Source organism: Lepidochelys kempii, chromosome 8 (assembly GCF_965140265.1).
Source record: "Lepidochelys kempii isolate rLepKem1 chromosome 8, rLepKem1.hap2, whole genome shotgun sequence".
Lineage (NCBI taxonomy): Eukaryota > Metazoa > Chordata > Testudines > Cheloniidae > Lepidochelys > Lepidochelys kempii.
Genome location: NC_133263.1, coordinates 38,391,821 through 38,415,070, shown reverse-complemented (window position 1 = coordinate 38,415,070; position 23,250 = coordinate 38,391,821). Strand labels below are relative to the sequence as shown.

General features: G+C 44.0%; 1 protein-coding gene across 10 annotated transcripts in view; it reads right to left on the bottom strand.

Moving 5' to 3' along the window:
• Positions 1–7,366: 7,366 nt before the first annotated feature.
• Positions 7,367–23,250, bottom strand: part of LOC140915797 (protocadherin alpha-C2-like) — a 323,023-nt gene continuing 307,139 nt past the window's right edge. For 9 of the 10 annotated variants that reach the window (XM_073356102.1, XM_073356097.1, XM_073356103.1 and 6 more), the window contains exon 4: positions 7,367–8,215. In XM_073356102.1, coding sequence (XP_073212203.1) covers positions 7,905–8,215 — 311 coding nt within the window. In that variant the 3' untranslated portion in view covers positions 7,367–7,904. The remainder of the gene's footprint in view (positions 8,216–23,250) is intronic. The other variant, XM_073356101.1, reaches the window with a different exon arrangement.

Here is a 23,250-nt window from a genome sequence, read left to right as displayed (position 1 = left end):
AAGACAGTGGTTAAGGACAGCATAAACAGCAACGCGAACAATAGTCCGCATAACTTTTTTACGCTCACAACGTGGCACTGGTTCAATCAGTTCCATGACAAGCCTTCTCCTAAACTCCTCATAGCTGTCATCCTCGGAGTCCTCTTCAACATTTTGTATTGGCGTTGAGCAAAAACAAGATGGGCCTGGTTCATCTTCGCTGCTTGATGCAAAGCTGTCCAGGGCCTCTAGGTCCTCTAGAAAGGCATCGTCAAGCTGTTGAGAGATTTTTCAGAAAAGAAACAGTTTAATCACTCCATGGGGTGGGACTTCTGGTGACTGGTGGGCAGGGTTTAAGGGGTCAAGGGCGGGATTAGGGTTTGATTGACAGTATGGCCCTTATACTAGTCTGGCTGACAAGGCATAAGGCAGTTTCCTCAGGCATTCCAGTTCTTATATCACCACCAAAAACACTGGATTCAGAGATGAATGGTTCTTTACAAAAAGTCTAACCAAATAATAGGTTCTTCTGATCCCAAAGGACCAGCCACACACCTAGGTCAATATATAACAGATCTTACCCAAAAATCACACTGATGCCAATCCTTTAGTATCTAAAATCTAAAGGTTTATTAATAGAAGAAAGAAAGAAAGAAAGAAAGAAAGAAAGAAAGAAAGAAAGAAAGAAAGAAAGAAAGAAAGAAAGAAAGAAAGAAAGAAAGAAAGAAAGAAAGAAAGAAAGAGAAAGGTGAGCGTTAAAATTGTTTAAAGGAATCAAATATATACAATAATTGCAAAGTTCTTGATTGAGGCTTGTAGCAGTGATGGAATAAACTGCTGGCTTAAGTCAAGTCTCTGGAATACATCCACAGCTTGGATGGGTCATTCAATCCTTTGTTCAGAGCTTCAGTTTGTAGCAAACGGAAGGTAGGAAGCAGGATTGAAGACCAAATGGAGGTGTTTCCAGAGCCTTTTATAGCTTTTGCCATGTGGAGGGCATCCCATGTTCTTACTGTGGAAAATTACAGCAACAAGATGGAGTTTGGAGTCACATGAGTAAGTCCCATGTCCATGCTTTTTGCCTAGTCACAGCAGGAAATTCCATCAAGTGTAGATGGGCATCTCATATGGTCCATTGTCAGTTAAAATGCTCTTTTGAGGGGCCACTCAATTTGAGTAGTCCCTCCAAGATGTGCTGGCTAATTACCTTGTGGGCATTACTCCAGGAGCACACATTTGAAATCCAGGTATAGAGCCAATACTTATAACTTCAAATACAACAATGATACATGCATACAGATAGCATAATTATAATGAGGAAATCATAACCTTTTCACAGACATCTCACTTGGCAACCTTTGTACAATATTTGCTGCAAATATATAACACTGGTTGCAACAATGATCTATATGGTCATATTTTAATCAGATAACGTCACAGCACCATCCCCTGGTCTGGTTTATAGCCCAATATGTCCAAGATGAAGCCCACCCTAGAGGTCAGACCTTGCTTGGTTATTTGGTATCTTCATTCAACAGACATTTGCACATGCATGGAAGCTATTTTTGTAATTTTGGTTTCATTTCTAATAATGTCAAAATTGCTCACTCAATGGATGATGTGATTGCTTTTTTATTTTACCATCTCTCTGTAGTCATTTGATGTTAAGCGCTTTCAATGTACTTGTGACGGGTTTGGTCACAGAGACCCCCTTGGGATTGTCACCTGACGTGCTGAGAATACCTCTGAGCCCATTTTTGCTGCCAAAGCTTGGGACTCCAGAACCCTGCCTTGTTGAGCCAGACATGCTAGCCTGCTGCAACACAGACGCAGGTCTGGCCCACACCCCCAAAGCTGCAGACTTTAGACAAAAAATGCTCAGCAGGTCATGTATCTCCAGCACCCAGACACCCAGTTCCCAATGGGATCCAAACCCCAAATAAATCAGTATTTCTCTGTATAAAGTTTGTACAGGGTAAACTCATACATTGTCCGCCCTCTATAACACTGATAAAGAGATACGCACAGCTGTTTGCTCCCCCAGGTATTAATCACTTACTCTGGGTTCATTAATAAACAAAAAGTAATTTTATTAAGTATAAAAAGTAGGATTTAAGTGGTTTCAAGTAATAACAGACAGAACAAAGTAAGTCACCAAGCAAAATAAAGCAACACCACACAGGTCTAAACCTAATACATTAAGAAACTGATTTCAGGTAAAATCTCACCCTCAGAGATATTCCAATAAGCTTCTTTCACAGACTAGACTCCTTCCTAGTCTGGGCCCAGTCCTTTCCCCTGGTACAGTCCTTGTTAGTTCCAGCAAACATCTTAGTGGAGATCAGGGGTGTTCTCATGACTGCTGCCTTTGTTCTGTTCCACCCCCTTTTATAGCTTTGGCACAAGGTGGGAATCTTTTGTCTCTCTGGGTGCCCACCCCTCCTTCTAAAAGGAAAAGTACCAGATTTAAGGTGGATTGCAGTATCATGTGACATGGTCACATGTTTTGTAAGACTTCATTCTTCATTACCCATGAGCCGGCCCAGACCTATACAGGAAGGCTTGCAGGTAAATAAACCATCTACAACCAATTGTCCTAGTCAATGGGAGCCATCAAGATTCTAAACCACCATTAATGGCCCACACTTTGCATAATTACAATAGGACCTCAGAGTTATACTTCATATTTCTAGCTTCAGATACAAGAATGTTACATGCATACAAATAGGAGGAATATATTCAGTAGGTTATAACCTTTGTAATGATACCTTACAAGAGACTTTTTGCATAAAGCATATTCCAATTACATATTCACACTCATAAGCATATTTCCATAAAACATATGCAGTACAACATCACAGTACTATAGTGATGTACGTGAGACCGACTATACAGGCATAGCCAAGGAATGTGAAAAGGCGGCAGTAGTCCATTGTAACAGCTGTGCACTTTTCCCTGCAGGGAAAGATGAACGCTGTCTTGCCTCAGATTTTTGTGTCTTATGTTTACCAGTCACCATTACCAGACATTTTATAGCTATGCCATAGACATGATGTATTTATTGCACAGCTGATAGCATCAATGGCTCCTTATTTATGGTCCCTCATACTGTGGGTGCTGAAGCATACTGTGCCCAATAGTGTTGGTAGCTATGCTTGTGTAGGTGATTGCATTCCAGGTGACAAAACCACAGAACCAATCGTCTGTTTATTTTTTTTTAGTTTTCTATTCAGAAAATTTATGAAGCACAGACTAAAAGGAGACCAGGGAATGTTCAGAAAGTCCTCTTAGTCAAAGCAAAGCATTTGATCAAAGTAATACTTCTGACCAAGCTGCACATTATTTATGAAAAGTTTTACAGAAATATGGGATTCTTGTAACTTTTTTAACTTGGTTAAGGTTATGAGTCTAGGCATAGCCACTATTTCTTTAATGAGTGAATGGCAGCAGAAACAAGAAATCTATTAACTTATTAGGAATCAGACAGGGATGGCCATTGAAGCCTCTCCTACACATCTTTGCAGTACACTCAGAAAACTGTTGGTAGGAGGGAATGGGATGAAGGAAGGAATGTTGTTCAGAGCTTATCTCAGACATGAGAGGGCGGAACTCAGTTTCCCCAAGGTCTTGACCTACACAGAAGGCAACACTGTGATGACCATGTCCCAAGTTGATGATGGAAAGTTCTACTTATGTAAGGGAAAGATGGTAGTTGGATTCTGGGAGGTGGGAGGAAATGCAGATATCCTACATGAATTGTAGTCAGTGTGTCGTGAACTATTCGGCATTGTTCTAAGGAGGTACTTATATCTCCAGGGGGAAGGAGTCTATTAGCATTCTTTAAATGTTCAAAAATGAAGATATTTATTCAGACACACTGAGCGAGTGGGGGTGGGGCGGGGGGGGAGAGAAGATTCTTTAGAGAGATACCAATGTGTCAGATCTTACCACAATTAATTCAGTAATGGAGTGTCATATAGATTTGGGAAATTGAGTATCAGGTTTTCCTCTTGCACATGATCCATAGAATTCTTTAAAATTGTCCACTCTTGTTTGACGTGGCCCAAATGCAAATCAGGAAGAAATTACAACAGGCTGTCTTAGATCTCTAATGTACAATGCTGTACTAGAGATAGCTTTTATAAAGTTGTGATGTAAATATAGAACAGATTAATGAGGATATGTTTCACCTTTGCTCACTTGGCCCTATAAAACCCTACAGGCAGCATGAAAAGCAAATGTCCACAGAGACAATGCTTGCTATTTAGAGCTGTGGGGACAGAGAAAAATAAACTACGCCAGATGTGAGATTTCTTTCAAGCCTACTTGTCTTTAAAAAATATGTCATTGTAACATGGACTCAGCTAGTTCACCTGTGTTTTGTTTGTGAAATTGTTAACAGGTGGAAAAAGAAAGACATTTGCTTGTTCGTTGATTGCTATGGGTCTTAGTCTTCTCTTACCCATTGATTTGTTTGTTCTGTAGTGGTTATATAGTGTTCTCAATCCTGCTCCGCATGTGTGTGTTAGCCAAGTACTAGACCCCAACACCCAGCTCTGCAAAATCATCCCAGTTCTGTGCTGCAGAATCCCACTGCTACCCCAGTCCTGGATATTTCCTTGGACCAAGAATGCCAGTTGTGCCAAGTTACCACATTTCACTTTTGACATGTCAGTATTATAAATTGAAACTAAGGGTTCACAGTTGAAAAATTAAGTGTGTTGTCAAATCTTAAATCATCTGGAAGAGTATTTTATTCATTCTTCCGCCAATGCATAATTAATCAGTAAAGTATACTCTTCTGGGCTTTTTTTCAGGCCCTCCACCTCTTCCCTGAGTGTTCTATATCATGGGTAGTCAAATTGCAGCCCATGAGCTGTATACAGCTATTTTACAGTTAAAGTGCAGTTCGTGGAGCCCCCCTCCCAACCCCATTCTCCACCTACAAGACTGTGGGGGGAGAAGCTTGGGGCTTCTGCCCTGCAGTGGGATGGTGGGGCTAGGAGATTCTGCCAGAGATGATTGGTGTCTGCTGAGAGTGGAGGGGCACAATTTAAAGGCTCGCCCCACCCCCAACAGCTTGAGTCACGCCCCCCCCCAGGCACCTCCCCTTACCCTCAGCGGTTCTCCCTGCAGCTCCCAGCTGTTTGCCACTGCCTCTCCCCACGGCTGCAGCTGCCATACACAGAGGGGGCCCAGAAGCACCATGTGACCGAGCAGGGTCAGCAAATCCTGGCAAAAATCTGCGGGGGGCATGTGACCCCATGTACCCCCCACCACACCTCACTTCTGGCTTCTGCCCAGCAGGGAGGAAGGAGGCTCGGGGCCTCAACCCCAGAGGCATGCCTGCCAGGGCTCAGGGCTTCTGCAGGAGCGGGGCTGAAGCCCTGAGCCCAGACAGGTGCCTCCTGTGGGGCACAAGCCCTGAGACACCCCCTCTCAGCAGGGCTGAAGCCCTGAGCACCAGCAGGTGCCTCATGTGGGGCAGAAGTCCTGAGACACACACCCCCACACACAGGGCTGAAGCCCCGAGCCCCAGCAGGCGCCTCCCACCAGGGCTGAAGCCCCAAGATCTCCCTCCCCTCAGTGCTGAAGCCCTGAGCCCCGGCAGGTGCACCTTGGCTCTTGAACTTCTGAAGATTCTTGTATGCTGCTTGGAGTCAATGGTGAGTTTCTTTCATGAGTAGTATTTCTTCTTTGCCAACAGCACAAGACTGATAGCCACAAATGAAAATGAATCTAAACAGACCCCTATTTCTTGGACTACAGGGTACCTTTGATGCTTCCCTAAAATTCATTCTTTGAGTTATGAAATCCTTTGAATCAGGTTTTTTACCTTCTATGGTTTTCAAGACTGGCAGGTTTTTGAACTTAGTAGTAATTGACCAGCTATGAACTCTCTGCAGTTTGGAAATTTAAAACTTATCAGACATGTCACAAAGAACAAAGCTGTTCTCTTTGATCCTAGATTACAGTGAGCATTAGAAATTTTAAGAAAAGTGTGGTATCTTATAGAGCTCAGGTTCGTAGGACACCTTGAGCTTTACTTTGTGAATGTAAAATACTCTAGGCATCTCTTTAGAATTCCTTGTAGCGCTACATTCTGTTTAAAAATTCATATATTGGTCTATGCCCAAACACTGATACCAAATGATACAATCAATGTACCAGTTGTAGTCTTATCTTTTAGCAATTCACAGAGCTGTTGCTTTATAACCATCCATAAATAAATGCCCTTGAGTCACTGATTTCTTGATTTAAGAAAGATATTTTACTTGTGTTTCATACACAAAAACTGATAACCAACAGTGGCTTAAAAAATTAACACTACTCCACTTTTCCACAAGTGTACAAAAAAGAAAGAATGGATTTACTTTCAACAGTAAAGCTTAAAGTCCAGTCTAGGTAATAGTTCCATTGACATTCACATATACAAGCACAGAATAAATATTTCAGGATTCTTATAAGAGCATACAGCATACATACAGTACTTGAATTTTACATAATGAGTGTTAGTAGGGTCAGCAATTCATAACCTCATAGAAAAGTAAAACTAAAACCAAAAAAGGTTGTGTGGGAGATAACACCAAGACACTGCACAGAGCTAGCAGGTTAGTAGATCTTCTTGTGTGAGAAACAGTTTGCTTCTGCTTCTTTATATTAGGACAGATTGTTTGCAAATGTTGTGTATTCAAAGTGCAGATTAATGCAAAAAATTATATTCTTGTATTTATTAATACATGCAAGAGGCAGCGGCCAAGTGACCCGACAGAATAAAGCTGTGATTGGAAGAGGCAGCGCCCGAGTGACCTGACAGAATAAAGCTGTGATTGGCAAGTGGCCGATATAATACAGATGTTTCAGGCAATTTCTCTAAAGCACTTTAATAGCAGCAATTATCATTTCTAATAGCTGTAGATTGACTTCTGTTTGGGTTAAAGGGCATCATATTTCTTTAACATTTACAGCTATATTTTCTTTATAAATAAATATATCAAATAACAAATAGCATAGATAATGCATTTCTTTTTCTCACTTTGCATATCTGTTGTGGAAAATACTCTGACCTTTTCAGAGACATTAAGTGCAAAAGAATGTTTAATAGACTGGAAACAGGGATGTAGAGGAAATATCACAGTCAGTTACATTCCCTAGATGTCAGCCCATCCCTTGTTGTCCCACTCTGAGGGACATACTTGCTAGGATAATCGGACTTATACTAACAATATAGCCAATGGCTTGGTGAGAGTTATACTTTATGGTATCTTAAAAAGCTGTAAATGTGAGCTTTTCTTTGCTGGAGTGTGTACAATACGTCATGCAAAAGACTCAGTATTCCACACAGCTAGTCTCTAGATTCAAAAAGTCTGGTCATCTCCTTTGAGACATTTCCTCCCCAGCCTGACCATCTTTGAACACTATGTTCATTAGGTGTTTCCTTTGTTGTTCATATTTTACCAGCTCTTCTTGCATTTTATAATCTGATCTTGTATCACCTAGCTGACATCTGCACATAAATGTTTCCAATCAGACACAGGGTGCACAATATTAAAACTTTTAAACTTGTCCTGTAAGTGTCATCAAGACAGGATCACAGGAATCACAATGCAGAGAGTCCAACCTCTCACTGGCTGTACTGTGAAGATTCTCCTTTTCGGCGTAGGAGAAAGGAAACTTGTGTCTGCTTTTTAGAGTCTGAAAACAAGCCAGAGTGGAGAAAAAAAGTTAACACCAGACTTAATAAAGCTTTTCAAGACAAAACCTGTTAAGCAATCTAGACAGACACTGTGAACTTCCTGCGGATTTCTGAAGTCTATATATACTGGAAATTTGTTAACAATAGGAAGAAGTTGGGAGTTGCTACATAGGAGAGATCTGCCAATATTAAAAAAACTGGCTAACTGGGTTCTGACAGTATAAACCCCTCACTGGTCACTGTTGTCAGTGGTGCTGTTCCCCTTTTCTTTTTTCTCCTGAGTCTTGTTTCCCTTCTTCTTTTTCTTCTTTTTCTTGGTCTCCTCCTTCTTGCCAAAGGTTATGAAGTCACTTTTGTCAGTTTGGCTGTTTGGTGGTTCCTGCCGGATGGAGATGATCGCAGGAGATCCAGGGATAATGAATTTGTCTGGCAACTCACCGGGACCAGCTTGTTTGGGATTGCCAGGTCCATATTTAAAGGTCCAGCTGTTGCTGTTCACACCAGCTCCCACTGGGGGGGAAACCTCTCCTGCCTCAGGTTCTGAAAAAGTCAAAACAACATTAAAATCTTACAGCAGCATCAAATACAATTAATCAGCTAATATAGCATACACAGGGCAAACTGTCGCGCCTAAGGGACTCTTTCAAACAAGGTTCCAAATCAGGGCTCATAACTGTGGACAGTCTTCTCCATAGCCTTTGCCCCTTTTAAAGACAAGAAAGGCTACTCCTCTAAAATGTTCAGGAAAAGTGAAAGTCTTGACAGACTATGAACTGGAATGCAAAGTCAGAAATTAGAGGGATGATTGGTGTCAAATTGGGAGTGAATTGGCAAAAATGTTTGGAGAGGAGAGTAAATATTTCAGTGATTTCCTAGACTGGAAAATTCTTTGTAAGTTTTCTTGTCATGCTGTAACTCCATAACAGCAAGGCCTAAAATTTCAGATTTTGGTGACCCCCCCCCCACACTTGGCATTCAGATGAGATATGGTAGATCACTTTATTTTGGAAGCTACTCATTGTCAAATAAAAATATAAGAAAGCTTTGTCATCAGCATTTTGCAGACATTTCAGGCCTTCTAGTACTTTGGACATAACTAGGGAAGTTCTTAATTGGTGTGCTAGACTCACAGGTCTATACAGCCCCTGCTTGGTTTTAGAACTCTGCCATGGTTTCTAACGTACCAAACAAAGCAGGCACGCTTTAAGCTAGGCAGCTTGCAACTAGCTTTCCAGTATTAACCCAATTTTGAATCTCACTGCCACAATTTGCCAAAACTAACCAGTTTACTTGAAATTTCTTGTGTGTGGTCTTCTGCCACTAACAATATGCTGACCAAATGTGATATGGATTACATTTGTAGGGAGTTTGAAAAATAAGCTATTTTTCATTTGTTTTGTTCTTTTACTATTTGAAGAGTCTTCAACGCTTTCAATGGCTATTAGCCAGCATGGGCAGGGATGGTGTCCCTAGCCACTGTTTGCGAGAAGCTGGGAATGGGTGACAGGGGATGGATCACTTGATGATTACCTGTTCTGTTCATTCCCTCTGGGGCACCTGGCATTGGCCACTGTGGGAAGACAGGATACTGGGCTAGATGGACCTTTCGTTTGACCCACTATGGCCGTTCTTATGTTCTTATGTACTTTTACAAACTCCCAATTTTGGATAGAAACTTCAAATTTATTTTAATTGATCTGTCCTGAGTATTTGCTGGAGACTGAGTATTTTGGGGAAGATTTGATGCTTATGTTTGGAATTATTTGTTATGACCTTTTAAACCTTTGAAGTCTGATCAAAACCTTGTTCTTGTGTACCCTAGAGAAATGTAATGTTGCAAATACAATTTCAAGCACCTGTCATGATTGTAACACACTTCCTGTCCACACACACGTGCATGCAATAGTGCATAAACACTGTCAGCACCATTGTAATTGCATTTGCTCTGAACAAATCTCACCACCATATTCTGCACTGAGCCACTCTGCATGCATCGTTGCAGTGGCAGAGTAGACCAAAAGCACCAGCATTTCAGCTGGACCATTGCAATTGGTCCTCTCAGCAGTCCCACAATGCTCCTACATTCTCTTCTGTGATCAGTGTGAAACATGTAATATCTCTTGTACTTCTGAATCTCACTATGTGGTTCTGCAGCTTCTGCAATTTTAGGCATAGGTGTTTTAAGTTTTAAAAAGTATTATGTACGCAAACCAAAGGGTTTTCTTGTTTCAGAAACAAAGAACACATTTTTAAGTTTACAGTCTCTCCTTAAAACTGGTTGCATACATACAAATCTCTGATATGTGTGATGCTTCTTGATCTTTGCTTTTCATGCAGATATTGTACTTAGGGTGTTCCCTAAAGGGAACCTGGCAGCTCCGGTCAGCACCGAGCCGTTAAAAGTCTGGTTGACAGTGCTGCAGGGCTAAGGCAGGCTAGTCCCTACCTGTTCTGGCACTGCACTGTGCCCCGGAAGCAGCCAGCAGGTCCGGCTCCTAGGCAGGGGGGAGTCAAGGGGCTCCGCCCTGAGCATCAGCTCCACACTCCCATTGGCCAGGAACCAGCCAATGAGAGCTGTGGGGGCAGTGCCTGCAGGCAAGAGCAGCGCGCGGAGTCTTCTGGGCCCCTTGACTAGGAGGCAGAAATGTTGGCTGCTTCCGGGGCGCAGCATAGTGCCAGGACAGGCAGGGAGCCTGCCTTAGCCTTGCTGCACTGCTGCCTGGGAGCTGCCCAAGGTAAGCCCATGTCCCAACCCCAAGTCCCAAACCCCTGCCCCAGCCCTGAGCCCCAACCCAAACCCTCATCCCCGGCCCCACCCCAGAGGCCTCACCCCCAGCCCAGAGCCTTCACCTCCTCCAGCACCCCAACCCCCTGCCTCAACCCACAGCCCTGTCCTGCACTCTGAATCCCTCGGCCCCACCCCCCAGCCTGTAGCCCCCTCCTGCACCCCAAACCCTTCATCTCCAGCCCCACCCCAGAGCCCACACCCCCAGTCGAAGCCCTCACCCCCTCCTGCACCCCAACTCCCTGCCCCAGCCCGGAGTCCCCTCCCACACTCTTAAACCCTCATTTCTGGCCCCACGCCGGAACCCACACCCCCAGTTAGAGCCCTCATCCCCTCCCACATTCCAGACCCCCCCCCAGTGAAAGTGAGCGAGGGTGGGTGAGAGCGAGCCACTGAGGGAAGGGGAATGTAGTGAGCGAGTGCAGGGCCTCTGGGAAGGGGCGGGATGGGGGCAGGGCCTTGGGGAAGGGGCGGGGCTATGGTGTTCGGTTTTGCACAATTAGAAAGTTGGCACCCCTAGTTGTATTTTCATGTTCTAGACCCTACAAGGGCAGTTTACGTGCTACATTAGCAAGTATTTGAGGACATTTGTGTAATACGTGGCCCATGGAATCTTTGTGAGTAAGGTAAGATTATTGTTTTCAGCAGGGGACATATAAACAGGAAATGGTGAAGCACGTCTTCTCCTGGGAATGGTGTGATCATAAAGAAAAGCTGTTGCCTCCTACATGACAAAGAGACATTAGCTCTGTGGTCAATGATTAGATAAACCGGTGTTATGTATGGGAACTTAACTTACAATACATACATACATTTATTAATATGGCTAGATAAAACTGCCTCAGCGTTTTTGCTTCTTTTGGGACGGTTGTCTTGGTGGGCTTAACTGAATTTCCCTGTTTTCAAATACCTTCATTTTTTTGCAATGTTAACAGAACTTTGTGTCGTTTCTTTTTACAAAAATTACAACATTCCTGTGAGTTTCTTGTCACATTAATTTTGAACGGTTGACTTTTTTCATGTTTGTTCTTGACAATACTAGTGTTCTGGCAAGTCGCTTAACACCCCAGACACCAATACATACTTTCATCCTTCACTCTGGTTTAATTAAGCTTTTTGCCTGGGGATGTGTGCACATTTGATACCCCCCTCATTTCCTTGAAATAATAAATTACTGAACTGAACAGTGTATGTCTTGGCCTAGTTCCAAATTAGGAATTGATCCTCTCTCTTCTTGTATACAGAAAATGTGACCTCTTGCATCCCATACTTTAAATCAAGCTTTATTTGACAAATAAATGTTTTCTCCTTCCCAACAACCCCCATCCATCACTCCTTCCAAATAACCCTGGTACAGATTCTCTTTTCTTCTATTCCCGCATTGGGCACATAAATGGGAGAGACGGAGGTGTCCATAAGCTACTTGTGGACCTCCCTAATTCTGGACTGTGTCAGAGGCCTGCACAGTGCAGAAGAAGTATAGCCCCAAGGTTTCTTTAAAGTGTGTTATCTTATTATGCCCCTCTATAGACCACTATATCAGCAAAACAACCAGAGCACAGTCTATTCTGGCCATGCTCCTCCTGTCCTCAACATGTCCCTTATACCAGGGAGAGGGGCCATTACACTGACTTTATGTTGAGCAGAGACCTGACCTTATGATTAGGGCAGTGGTTCCCAAACTTGTTCCACCGCTTGTGCAGGGAAAGCCCCTGGCAGGCTGGGCCGGTTTGTTTACCTGCTGCATCCGCAGGTTCAGCTGATCGCCACTTCCAGCAGCTCCCATTGGCCTGGAGCAGCGAACCGCAGCCACTGGGAGCCACGATCGGCCGAATGGCGGATGTGGCAGGTAAACAAACCGGCCCGGCCCGCCAGGGGCTTTCCCTGCACAAGCGGCGGAACAAGTTTGGGAACCACTGGATTAGAGTATTCTGCAAGGGCTATTTAAGATCCCTTTCTGCAGTGTAAAAGGGTATTTCCTATGACACAATGTGGGGGGCCCTGCATTGCCTGAAAATGTTAAACAATACTACAAAGTGCACATGTGTGTCTGTCTGTACCACTGAAATCTAATGCAAAACAGGATACTGTCCCTTTAATCTGGTTCTGTTTACACAAATCTACTCACCAGATTAAGTGAGTAATATACATCACAAATCCTTCTGCTATAGTGGAACCAAATTTAGCAAACCCATAATATCTACCCTGGAATCAGGATTCTGTGAGCACCAAGACTAAGAGGTTTGCCTCCACTTGTCTGTCCTTATTGAAGCCCTTGAATATATTTGATGCCCCTATAAACTAAGCATATTAATACTCCTTAATACTCACTAAGCCAAAGGAAACTAATTACCCTTACAGCAGGCTGAGGAACTCAAAAGCAGGGAGATGGCTACAGCCAGAACATAATAGCATAGAACATAATAACATAATGACCATCATTTCCTAGTAGCAGGGCTTCAGCAGCCTTTTCAAGAAATTTCACTTCTGCTTGATTTACCTGACAACAGTGTTTATATCTGGAGTGTCAGGCAGGAAGGTCACAGTTCAATTGTACTATCACTGCATGTTCAGGCATTTCAGATCAGGGATAAATGTCACCTACCCCCCAGTTTCTAAAGCCTCTATAAAGAGTTATTTATTGTCTGATCAACAAGCATTTAACACACAAAAACTATGATTTAGATGTAACTTTACACTTAACAGGATTAGTTGTGCTTCTCTTGCATATTTTCTGGAGCTTAATAAATGCTTTTAAGCTGTTTATTGAACTTATAAAAACGGTCTAAATAAAGCTGCCCCCCCCAACTACATTTATCACACTTCATTTAAAGTGTTACACTCCTTTCTCTGCACCCTACAACTATATATGACCTTGTCAGAGGTCATCACAAAGAAAAATAGGACTGGCCCCTTCTTGCCAGTACCTAGGCATTCCCTGAAGTAGAGTTGACTAGGTAGGTAGCGCTCTCACTTTGTCTTGTTCTCAATGAATTCAGGAGTCCTTATGTTCAATGACCAAATGATTTATTTTTAAAACATAGGCACAAAACAGAAACTAAACCCAGGCTGCAACTGCAGCTCCCTGACACTAGAGATGTGTGTGCATGTCTGCGTTCTAAAATGGAAGATGCCTTTTTGACCTCATTAGCCACCACCCACAGGCTCAAAGACAAATGCAAGCATTTCAGCAGACCTCTGACATAGTGCTGAACCACACCCCACCATGGCTTTCAGAGACACTGCACAACTGAATATGCCAGTTTTTAAAAAAAGATGAAATATAAAACTAAAATCATAAACAGCAGTAGTCATGAAAAATCCTTTGCTACTATTTGCAAGAAGTGTGTGTTCGAAATTACAGCATGGATAATTTTCTGCAGCCCTAGATTCCCCCTTTAGTTTCAATTCAATAAGATTGTGGTCAGGGTTGTATTGTTTAGAAAGCAGCTTCATTCCACTCCAGAGAGGCTGCATTTCAACAATGAGCCAAGTGACCCCTGTGTAGTTCGTGAGTTTGGTAACCTTTTGATGAAAGACTATAAAATAAATGTCTGTCACCCAGATTTAAATGGCTATCTTTTGGAAGACTAGATTTGTGCATTCACTCAATTGAGGGGTTGGTTTTTACTGGCTTGTTCCCTATTCCAAATGATGTGTAAGCAGAACAGAGCTGACACGCAGAGTGACAGGTTAAAATAGTCTGGAATTGAGATATCTTCTAAGTGTAGGGCACAATGCCTGCTTCACAGAGCATAAAACATTGTGTCACTCAGCTGGCAAATCAATTCTCCCATCAAGACTGGACCAGGGATGCTGGTTTTTTTCTCATTGACATTTTATTTTCTCTTTTTTAGGGAATGTGCATACTTGTGGTCTCTGAATAACCCAAAAGCTAAAATCTGGCATTTGTCAGGAACAGGTGGTGCTCACTTTACATAATGAGAACTGTCCATATATTATGAGTGTAGTGCTTTGTCTCTGCCTCCCATGTCTCTGCAGCTTTCTTAAAGAACCTTTGTCAGAAGAAGGCTGAGTTTAGTGTGAGAGCAGATGTGCCCCTGCTAAAGGGAGGTAGAAGCATTTCTGTGCAGCTCTATCTCCATGCAGAGACATTTGTGACTACGTGACATGCTCAGCCGAGACAGCAGCTTGCTTCCATTCTGTCCCTCCCCTTCCCATTCATCATTTTGTCCCTGTCTGTAAGGATTTCAATGGCTCGCGGATCCAAGAGGTCATTCAGATAAAAGCTTTCAACCAAACCATCTATTCTTAGTAGTTTCAAAGGAAATATTTTTGAATTGTCTGATTTTTCCAGCCAACAGAACACACTGTGAGTCTAGGACTAACCCAGTCCTTATTGACAGACCCCTCCACCCTCATGTCAGTGTAACCACATTGTTATTAATTAAATGCATTTATTTAAAATGGAGATCAGGCGACAAGCAGGAAGTAAATCGCAGGGAAAGCCAGTCATTAACTTGATTTTTTCCTCCCTGCCTCCTTTGCTGATGCTGCACAGACTGCAGCTTCTGCCTCTGGCTGGCATGATGAATATTCACTGCTATAAAGAGTCTGACATTCTGCACACTTATTCTGAAACAGCATGCCAAGTGCAAGCATTATGTGCACGGGAGAAAAAAAACCTCTCTGTGTCATTCAGGGGATCTCTGCAGGCATTCTGGCTTCACTGAACTTCCCTAAGCCTTTTCTGGATTAAAATGCCCATTTAATCTTTTTTTTTAATCAAGAGAAGTGGTAGATATTGAATTTCGAGATAGGGAAGTGATGCAGACAGAAAAAAGTTAAAGCTCAAATAGCCTAGTCTGCAATAGTCTGCAAATGGCCATAGTCTTTTCAAAGGATCACGTCAATTTGGAATTTTTAAAAAGCAAGCAAATAAATCTCACTCTTTGCACTTCCATCTGTTTGACCTGTCCTGCCCTACGATAGAGGTGGAATTGGCAAAATAAAAGCTCCTCCCTACCAGGGAGTCTGCTGCTTTAATCCCTGCCTGTGTTTAAATACAGTAACATTAAACTAGGTAATTATAGCGCATATGGTGTGTGAGATCCCCAACCCCCCACTGCTCTAACATCCAGGCACAATACAAGAGAAAGGCAACAAGGACTTGCTGCAGTTTATCGTTTGATTTGTGGTGGTTATTAGTGTTGTGGCACAACTGGACTTTAAATTAAATATAAAAATTTTATTTAAAGAAAAATTCTTCCAGGGAAAAGATTTAAAAAATGTATTTATCTCAGGCACTGGAGTAGCTCTGCCACTGTGTTCTGGGCTGTTATTGCAGTAGCAACTGACTTGCCAACTACCGTAGGCTAAAAATCAGGCCTCTTCTGAGCAAAGCCTAACACTGGATGATAAATGGCTTCTCACAGACACTGAGCAAACAAACAAATAGAATAAGTCGTCTACAGCCCCATTGCTCCCTTATTAGAGGAAAAACCTGCTCTTCAGTTCAGTTCAGCTTCTTATACAGCTCCCTCCTTTTTGGTTTGGGGACTCAGTAGTACCTAAGCTGCCCAGTCTAGGATGACCAGATAGCACATGTGAAAAATCGGGATGCTCCTTTTTTGGAGGGAGAAGGGGGTACAGTTGCATATGTAAGACAAAGCCCCTAATATCGAAACAGTCCCAAAAATATTGGGACGTCTGGTTACCCTAGCCCAGTCCCATTCCCCCATAGCTGAATGTCTCTTCGATCCTGCAATCAGGGCCGTCCCTAGCTATTCTGGGGCCCTACGCAGCTCCCCCCCCCCCCCGCATGGGGGGGCGGGGCAGGCTTGGGGGGCCCAGGTGAGTGCAGGCCCAGCCCTGCTGCAGAGCTCAGGGGAGTGCTGGGGCAGAGCAGGGCTCGGTGGAGCAGGGGCAGGAAGAGGTGGGGCTGGGGTGGAGCAGGGGTGGGGGCCCTGGGGAAGAGCCGGAGCAGGGGCTGGAGCAGCATGCAGCTATGCAGAGCACTTTTCTGGTGCCCTACGCAGCTGCGTAAGGATGGGCCTGCCTGCGGTACACGGTACACGAAGGTACCTGTTACTCCCCTTACTCAGCAACAATTTTAACCCTTTCCTCACCCAATTCACATCAGGGACTATATATAATATGTCATAATTATAGTGTATGCATATATCTGGCCGCTTGCTATATTCTTGATACAACTGGATGTATATTGCAGTTTGGTATGAATGCAGAATACATATCCTAGTTTGCTTTGTCTACAGATTTTGCTACTGACTGCTCCAGATGCTGGGCTTGCGTTATATGGATTTTTATTTGCATAATGTATAGGGTGACTATATTCCCCTAAACTGAAAACAGGACACTGTGTAAGCTGCCTGGTGTTGCCACTCACCCGAGGCCCGCCGCACAGGGCTGACAGCCCGAGCCACCTGGCATCACCACTTGCCCGAGCTACCTGGTGTCATTGCTCGCCCAAGCCCCGTGGTGGGGTACAGGGCTGTCAGCCTGAGCTCCACCACACGGGACTCACACCCTGAGCCCCACCATATGGGGCTGACAGCCCAACCCGCCTGCCACTGCCGCTCATCTGATCCGACGTCATGACTTTTTTGGCAAAATTGGGCATTTGTCTCGTTTGCTCTCTCCTGAATGTTCCTCCATGCCCATTTAGGGCAATAGCAAATGGGACAAATGTCCTGTTTTGCCAAAAACATCATGACGCCAGGGACAGAGCTTAAAAAGGGGACTATTCTGGCCAAAACGGCATGAATGGTCACCTTAATAATGCATTATGCCTGCAGTCTGGTAGTGGCAATTGTTAGGAGATTGTGATTATAGGTGGAGAAATCATGGAAATATATTTTAATATAATCATATATATACATTTAAAATATGATTGAAACATTAAAAACAATAGACATCATTTGCCCAGTTTTGCACAAACAATAAAATAATGCACAGTGAGAAACGCAGTTCGACAAACCAGACCAGAGGCAGTTTGTACATGTCACTAGACTCAATAAACCCAGACCCTCAAGAGCAACCCCCTCAAACTTTTTCCCTGCAGGTGCTCCCTTTTTCCCTATACCCTCTCTCCATTCAGGCCTTTCCTCATCCCACCCCCATCTCCCTCCAAAAAGGAGACAGACCCCAGGAGCCCAATCCTTGACTAGGGGAAAGAGATGGTATCTCAAAACAGGTCCCAACTCCCAACTGATAATGAGCTCTTCTTTCCTCCCATAGAGTTGCAGGGCTCCAGGCCGGGGTCTCTCTTTCTTTCCCTTGCCTAAGAGTTTTATCCTCTAGGTGGCGTTCTTCCCTCTATTCCCCATGATCAAGGATTGCAAGCCTCAGGCATGTCTCTTTACCCACATGCAGGGTGTGTACACTCTGATCTGAGGTCTTTACCAGCTTCTCAGGGATTGGGGACACCAGGAGGGGGATTCTCCTCACTTCTGCCTGCCTGGGTTTTGGGCTTCCATGGACAGAAGGACCTTCTGTTCTCTTAATCAAAGGATTGGGCTTCTGGGACACAGGGAACAGTTGTTGTGAGGAAGGAGAGACCAGCAGACTTTTGAGCCGGAATCTGAGCCCATTTTAATGAACCTTTCGTGAACTGAGTTTCTGGAACGTAAATAACCCCAATGAGTGTAGGTTGCATTGCTTCCATTTCCTGATGCCCTGAGTAGAGCTGCTTTGAAGATCAGAGCCCAGGTGTTTTTATCCAAAAGTTGTGAGGGACACGCAGCTGGCGCCACAAACAAGCTTTTACACCTCCTACCCTGCATCATGTCCTACAATTCCACCATGAATGTGTGTGTTTGCACATGCATCTCTGTGTGTGTGTTTGTGAATACAGTAGAACCTTGATTTTATGCACACCAATCTTACAGACAACCAGTTATACAAACCATTTTTCCCAACAGAAAAATAAATCACATAACAAAAATGATGTCGATGAAGAACAAGTCAATCTCCCTTCACATTCTGATGCCTTTAATGCACTGGAAATCACATGGCAGTGGTTTGAAGGACAAGAAGAAAGCAATGCAGTGCACCATACTACAACTTCTGCACCACACTTACTATAATTTTGAGATGGTCAGTTTTATGAACTGTTTTATTTTATGAACTCCTCAGTCACCAATTAGTTCATAAAATAGGGTGATACTGTAGTGCTGTGTTCTCCCCAGTGCTGCATCCCCATGTCCCGCATTGTGCTCTCTGTCCTCCTGGATTGTGTCCACCCAGTGCTCTGTGTCCCACAGTCCTGCCATGTGTTTTGTGTCAGCCCACCAAATGTCCCCACTAGTATTCTGCCCCCAGCACTGTGTCTACCCCAGGGCTCTGTAACTCTTGTTACACCACCCTCATGCTCTGTGTCCCCTTAGTATCCTCTCACCTCATGTCCCCTGTAGCCCATAGAACTAGCTTTGGCATTTATTTCATTTAGCAATAACACAAGGAACCCAGAGGCCTGTCTCCTGTAAGACTTTGGTTTCAGCAGTTAACATAAGGCTTGAGGCCTATGAACAGGGCCATCCCTAGGAGGGTGTGGGGCTCGGGACATAGGTGCCTGGTTTCTAATTGGCCGGGGGTGGTCCCCCCAGTTCCGCCCAGGCCCCGCCCCAACTCCACCCCTTCCCCCAAATCCCCACCCCGCCCTGCTTCTTCCCACCCCTGCTCCGCCCCACCTCTTCCCACCCCTATCCCGCCTCTTCCCCACCCAGTTCCTCCTCCTTCCCCCAAGCACACTGCGCCCTTGCTCCTCTCCCGTCCCCACCAGTGCCTCCTGATGCTGGGAGTGAAACATCTGATCTGTGGTTGGCGCTGAGAGGGAGGGGGAGGCACTGATTGGTGGGACCTGCCGGTGGGCATGAGGTGCTGGGGAGAGGGGGAAGTTCTGGTAAGGGGGGTCCTCCTTGGCCCCCCTCCTCGGTTCCCCTCCCTGACTGACTGCCTGCCGGCCTGCCGCTTGCCTCCCTATTCGCCTCCTTACCTCGCCCACCCGCCCACCTCCTGCCACTGCAGGGCCACCCAAAGTGTGGGGCCCGGCGCAGTCGCCCTGATTCACTGTAACATAGGGTTGGCTCTACCTATGAACTTTGGCAAAGATAAATGGCCTAATAGTCACCCCTAAGTTTTGGGGAGCTGGGAGTGTGTAAGGGGGAAGTTTATCTATAATGACACCAGCCAACCACAGGAACATGAGCTAACATCAGCTTTTGGATATTTTAGGATAGAACATCTGCAGATGTTTGGCCACAAGAGTGCCATGGCAATGAACTGACATACATGATAATAACTTGAGATCATTAATATACTAACCTATAGGAGAAAGGCACCCCAACATTAGTTGGGTGATGAAATACAAATAAGAAAGAGGGGAGAACCCCCTACTGAATATGCATTAGACATAGTGGCGTCAGTGTAATATAGTATAAAAGCTGTATCCCAGCCTGTGGGCAGGAAGAGAGATAGATGTAGCCCTTGGGAGGTGCCAGGATGATGGCCACTGGTGATGATGAGGAAGGTGATGGTGAGGAGGAAGATAATGGCTAACATTTCAGGTTGTTCTGCAAGGGATGGTGTGAGTAAATGGGTGTTCTGATGCACATTCTATATTATCTCTATCCACCTTGATGGGTTAGAGTGTTTGTGACTTTGCTAATTAATTAATAAACCATTATAAATACAGAAGGGTTCCTGAAGTGTGCGTGTTGCAATTGTGCACAGCGGAATTCCCAACTGAACAGTAATTTTAATAATACTGGGCCTGATCTTGGGACAAGTACCTGTCAACCCTCAGACTGATAACTGGGAATTCTTAAGTAATCAATATAATTAATACACAATCTATAGATAGGGCTACATCCCCAACTATGTTTCCTCCCCAGGTTTCTGTGTGTCCCCTATGCTTTGTGTTCTCTCCCAGCTGCTCTACGTCCTCCTCATGCTCTGTGGGACTAGTGTGCCCCCACAACATTCCCCTCAGAGCTGCCCCTTCACCATAGTGGTCAGACTGGGAGACCCTATTTCTTTCAGGGCAGGAAGGAGGGATATTACCTTTGATCAACCTCCTCCCTCTGCTGGCTCTTCAAATGCAGCCACCCAGGGATCACCCAGCATCAACAGGAGCCATGGTGAGGAGTGGAGAGTAGTTAGAGAATATTTTGATCCAAGGGGTATTAAACAGAGATTAACAGCAGGATGTGGCCATGTCTAGGGGAGGGAGAGAAGCCTTTTCATTCTTTCCTCCCGCGCTACAGCACAAGCGAAGTTGGCTGGGAATTCAGCAGGGAATGGGACGTTTGAGAGAACAACGTGTCTTCCACACACTCCCAGTGGTTGCACTTATGCCAGAGCCAACCCAGCTCAGCATTACACATAAATCTTTCTTTCTTACCCCTTATCTTATCTTTTCTTTCTCAGGACTCAGGGCTCCTTAGGGAGTTAACTCATCTGTTACTGGAACTGCTAGTAGTGTACCCCCCTAAAGCTTTTGAAGACTCAAATAAATCACTGAATGTAGTGTCCAGCCAGGTCAACAAACTGACATTTGCAATAAAATACAATTGTGTATAATTCCTCTGGGGGTGGGTGGGGTGCATTCTGTTATTATACTGCAACATTTCGGCATCAAACTTTTATATACAATTTTAAAAATAAATTACTACACCATCTTCCTTGCTTCTTTTCTTCCTTCTTTCCTTTGTTCTCTCTTCACTCTACTTTGTCTCCTGCCTTACACCATGTACCCTGGCATATCCTTTCCTCAGGAAAATTCAGCACCAGTATTCCCTAATTTTACTAGTGTTCAACAATTTTAACATTAAAGTGTATTTATCTAAAACAGTTAAGCTTTCATCTCACTCCTCTTTCTCATCACACCTTTCTGTTTGAGAAGCTTTTTTCCTCTCTAAATCTACTTCCCATTCATGTCCCCCCCATTTCACCTATTATTCCTCCCTGTCTCTTTCTTATTTAGTTAAACTGTTCTCCTTAAAAAACAAACAAACAAAAAAACACCACCAACCCTCCTTTCCCACTCCTCTTTCTCTCTATTCCCTCACCTCTTCCTCATGTTCTGTTGGGCTCAACCTCCTCCTCCTTCTTTCCTCATTTTACCCTACTGCCAATTCTCCCTCCTCCGCTCCTTGTCTCACAACTCTTTCCTCTTCTTTTTCCTCCTCTTTTCTCTTCCACTGTTTCCCACATTACACCGTGCTCATCCAGATCTTTCCCCAATGGGTCTGCAGACTCCCTGAAGCCCTTGTGGTTTTCCCCTCCCTTTAGATTAATGATGTTTGCTAAAGAAAACGATGGGTTCCAGCTGCACTGCAAAGGGGTCAATTAAGCACTCTTTGAGAGCCCACTGGTCTGATCCATTGTGGGACCACATTGTTGTTGCTGAACTCCTGCTTTCCAGCTGAGTTTGACAATGGGTGTCAATCCCAATCCTTCCTGCCCCTTCCTCAAACAGTGCTGAACTTGGCTGTCACATGGGTGTGGACAGTGTCAACTGAGTTTAGCACTTATTTGAACAAAGCATGTTCAACCCCTAATACAATGAAGGGCCATCACTGCTTTAAAATGGACAATGAACTCTGTCCAAACCTTGTTCAAACCAGTGGGTCAACCAAATTCAACACTGGCTGATGGGGGTGTGAGAATATTTGACACCCGTTGTTCAAAATGGCTAAAAATTCTAATGTAGACAGAATGGCAAATATTTTCGAACCTGGTGCCTAAAATTAGGCTCTTAGGGGGAGACTTTCAAAGGCTCAAATAGCACTTAGGTACCTAACTCCTATAGACTTTGAATAGGAGCTAGGTGCCTAACTGGTATTTTGTGACTTTGAAAATCTTTCTCCCAGATCCCTTCTATTCTTATTTAGGCACCTAAACAGAACTGTTCTGATTTTAAAGGCACTGAATACCCACAACCCCCACTGATTTCAATGGTAGTTGGCATTCCTTTGCACCTCTGAAAATCAGGCTGGTTCTGTTTAGGAGCCAAACGTTGATTTAAGAGCCTAACTTTAAACATCCAGGTTTGAAGATGCTGACATTAATAATCCCTCATGCAGCCCAGGGTTTCACTGTGCAGCTCTTAGTGACATTTGCTCTCCTGCTCATCACATCCGCTCACTCGCACAAACATTTCAAACTGTCAAAAGTTGATTGATTTTTTTTAAAACTAATCAGTGATTTCATGATATTCCTTATGATAAAAATCCAGTCTTAATTTAATCAATCCTTAATTTAACTTAATTCAATCCTAAAGGATGACCCAACACTCTCACAAATCTTGGGAGACAGGCCAGTCCTTGCCTACAGACAGCCCCGCAACCTGAAGCAAATACTCACCAACAACCACATACCACACAACAGAACCACTAACCCAGGAACTTATCCTTGCAACAAAGCCCGTTGCCAATTGTGCCCACATATCTATTCAGGGGACACCATCACAGGGCCTAATAACATCAGCCACACTATCAGAGGCTCGTTCACCTGCACATCCACCAATGTGATATATGCCATCATGTGCCAGCAATGCCCCTCTGCCATGTACATTGGTCAAACTGGACAGTCTCTACGTAAAAGAATAAATGGACACAAATCAGATGTCAAGAATTATAACATTCATAAACCAGTCGGAGAACACTTCAATCTCTCTGGTCACACAATCACAGACATGAAGGTCGCTATCTTAAAACAAAAAAACTTCAAATCCAGACTCCAGCGAGAAACTGCTGAATTGGAATTCATTTGCAAATTGGATACTATTAATTTAGGCTTAAATAGAGAC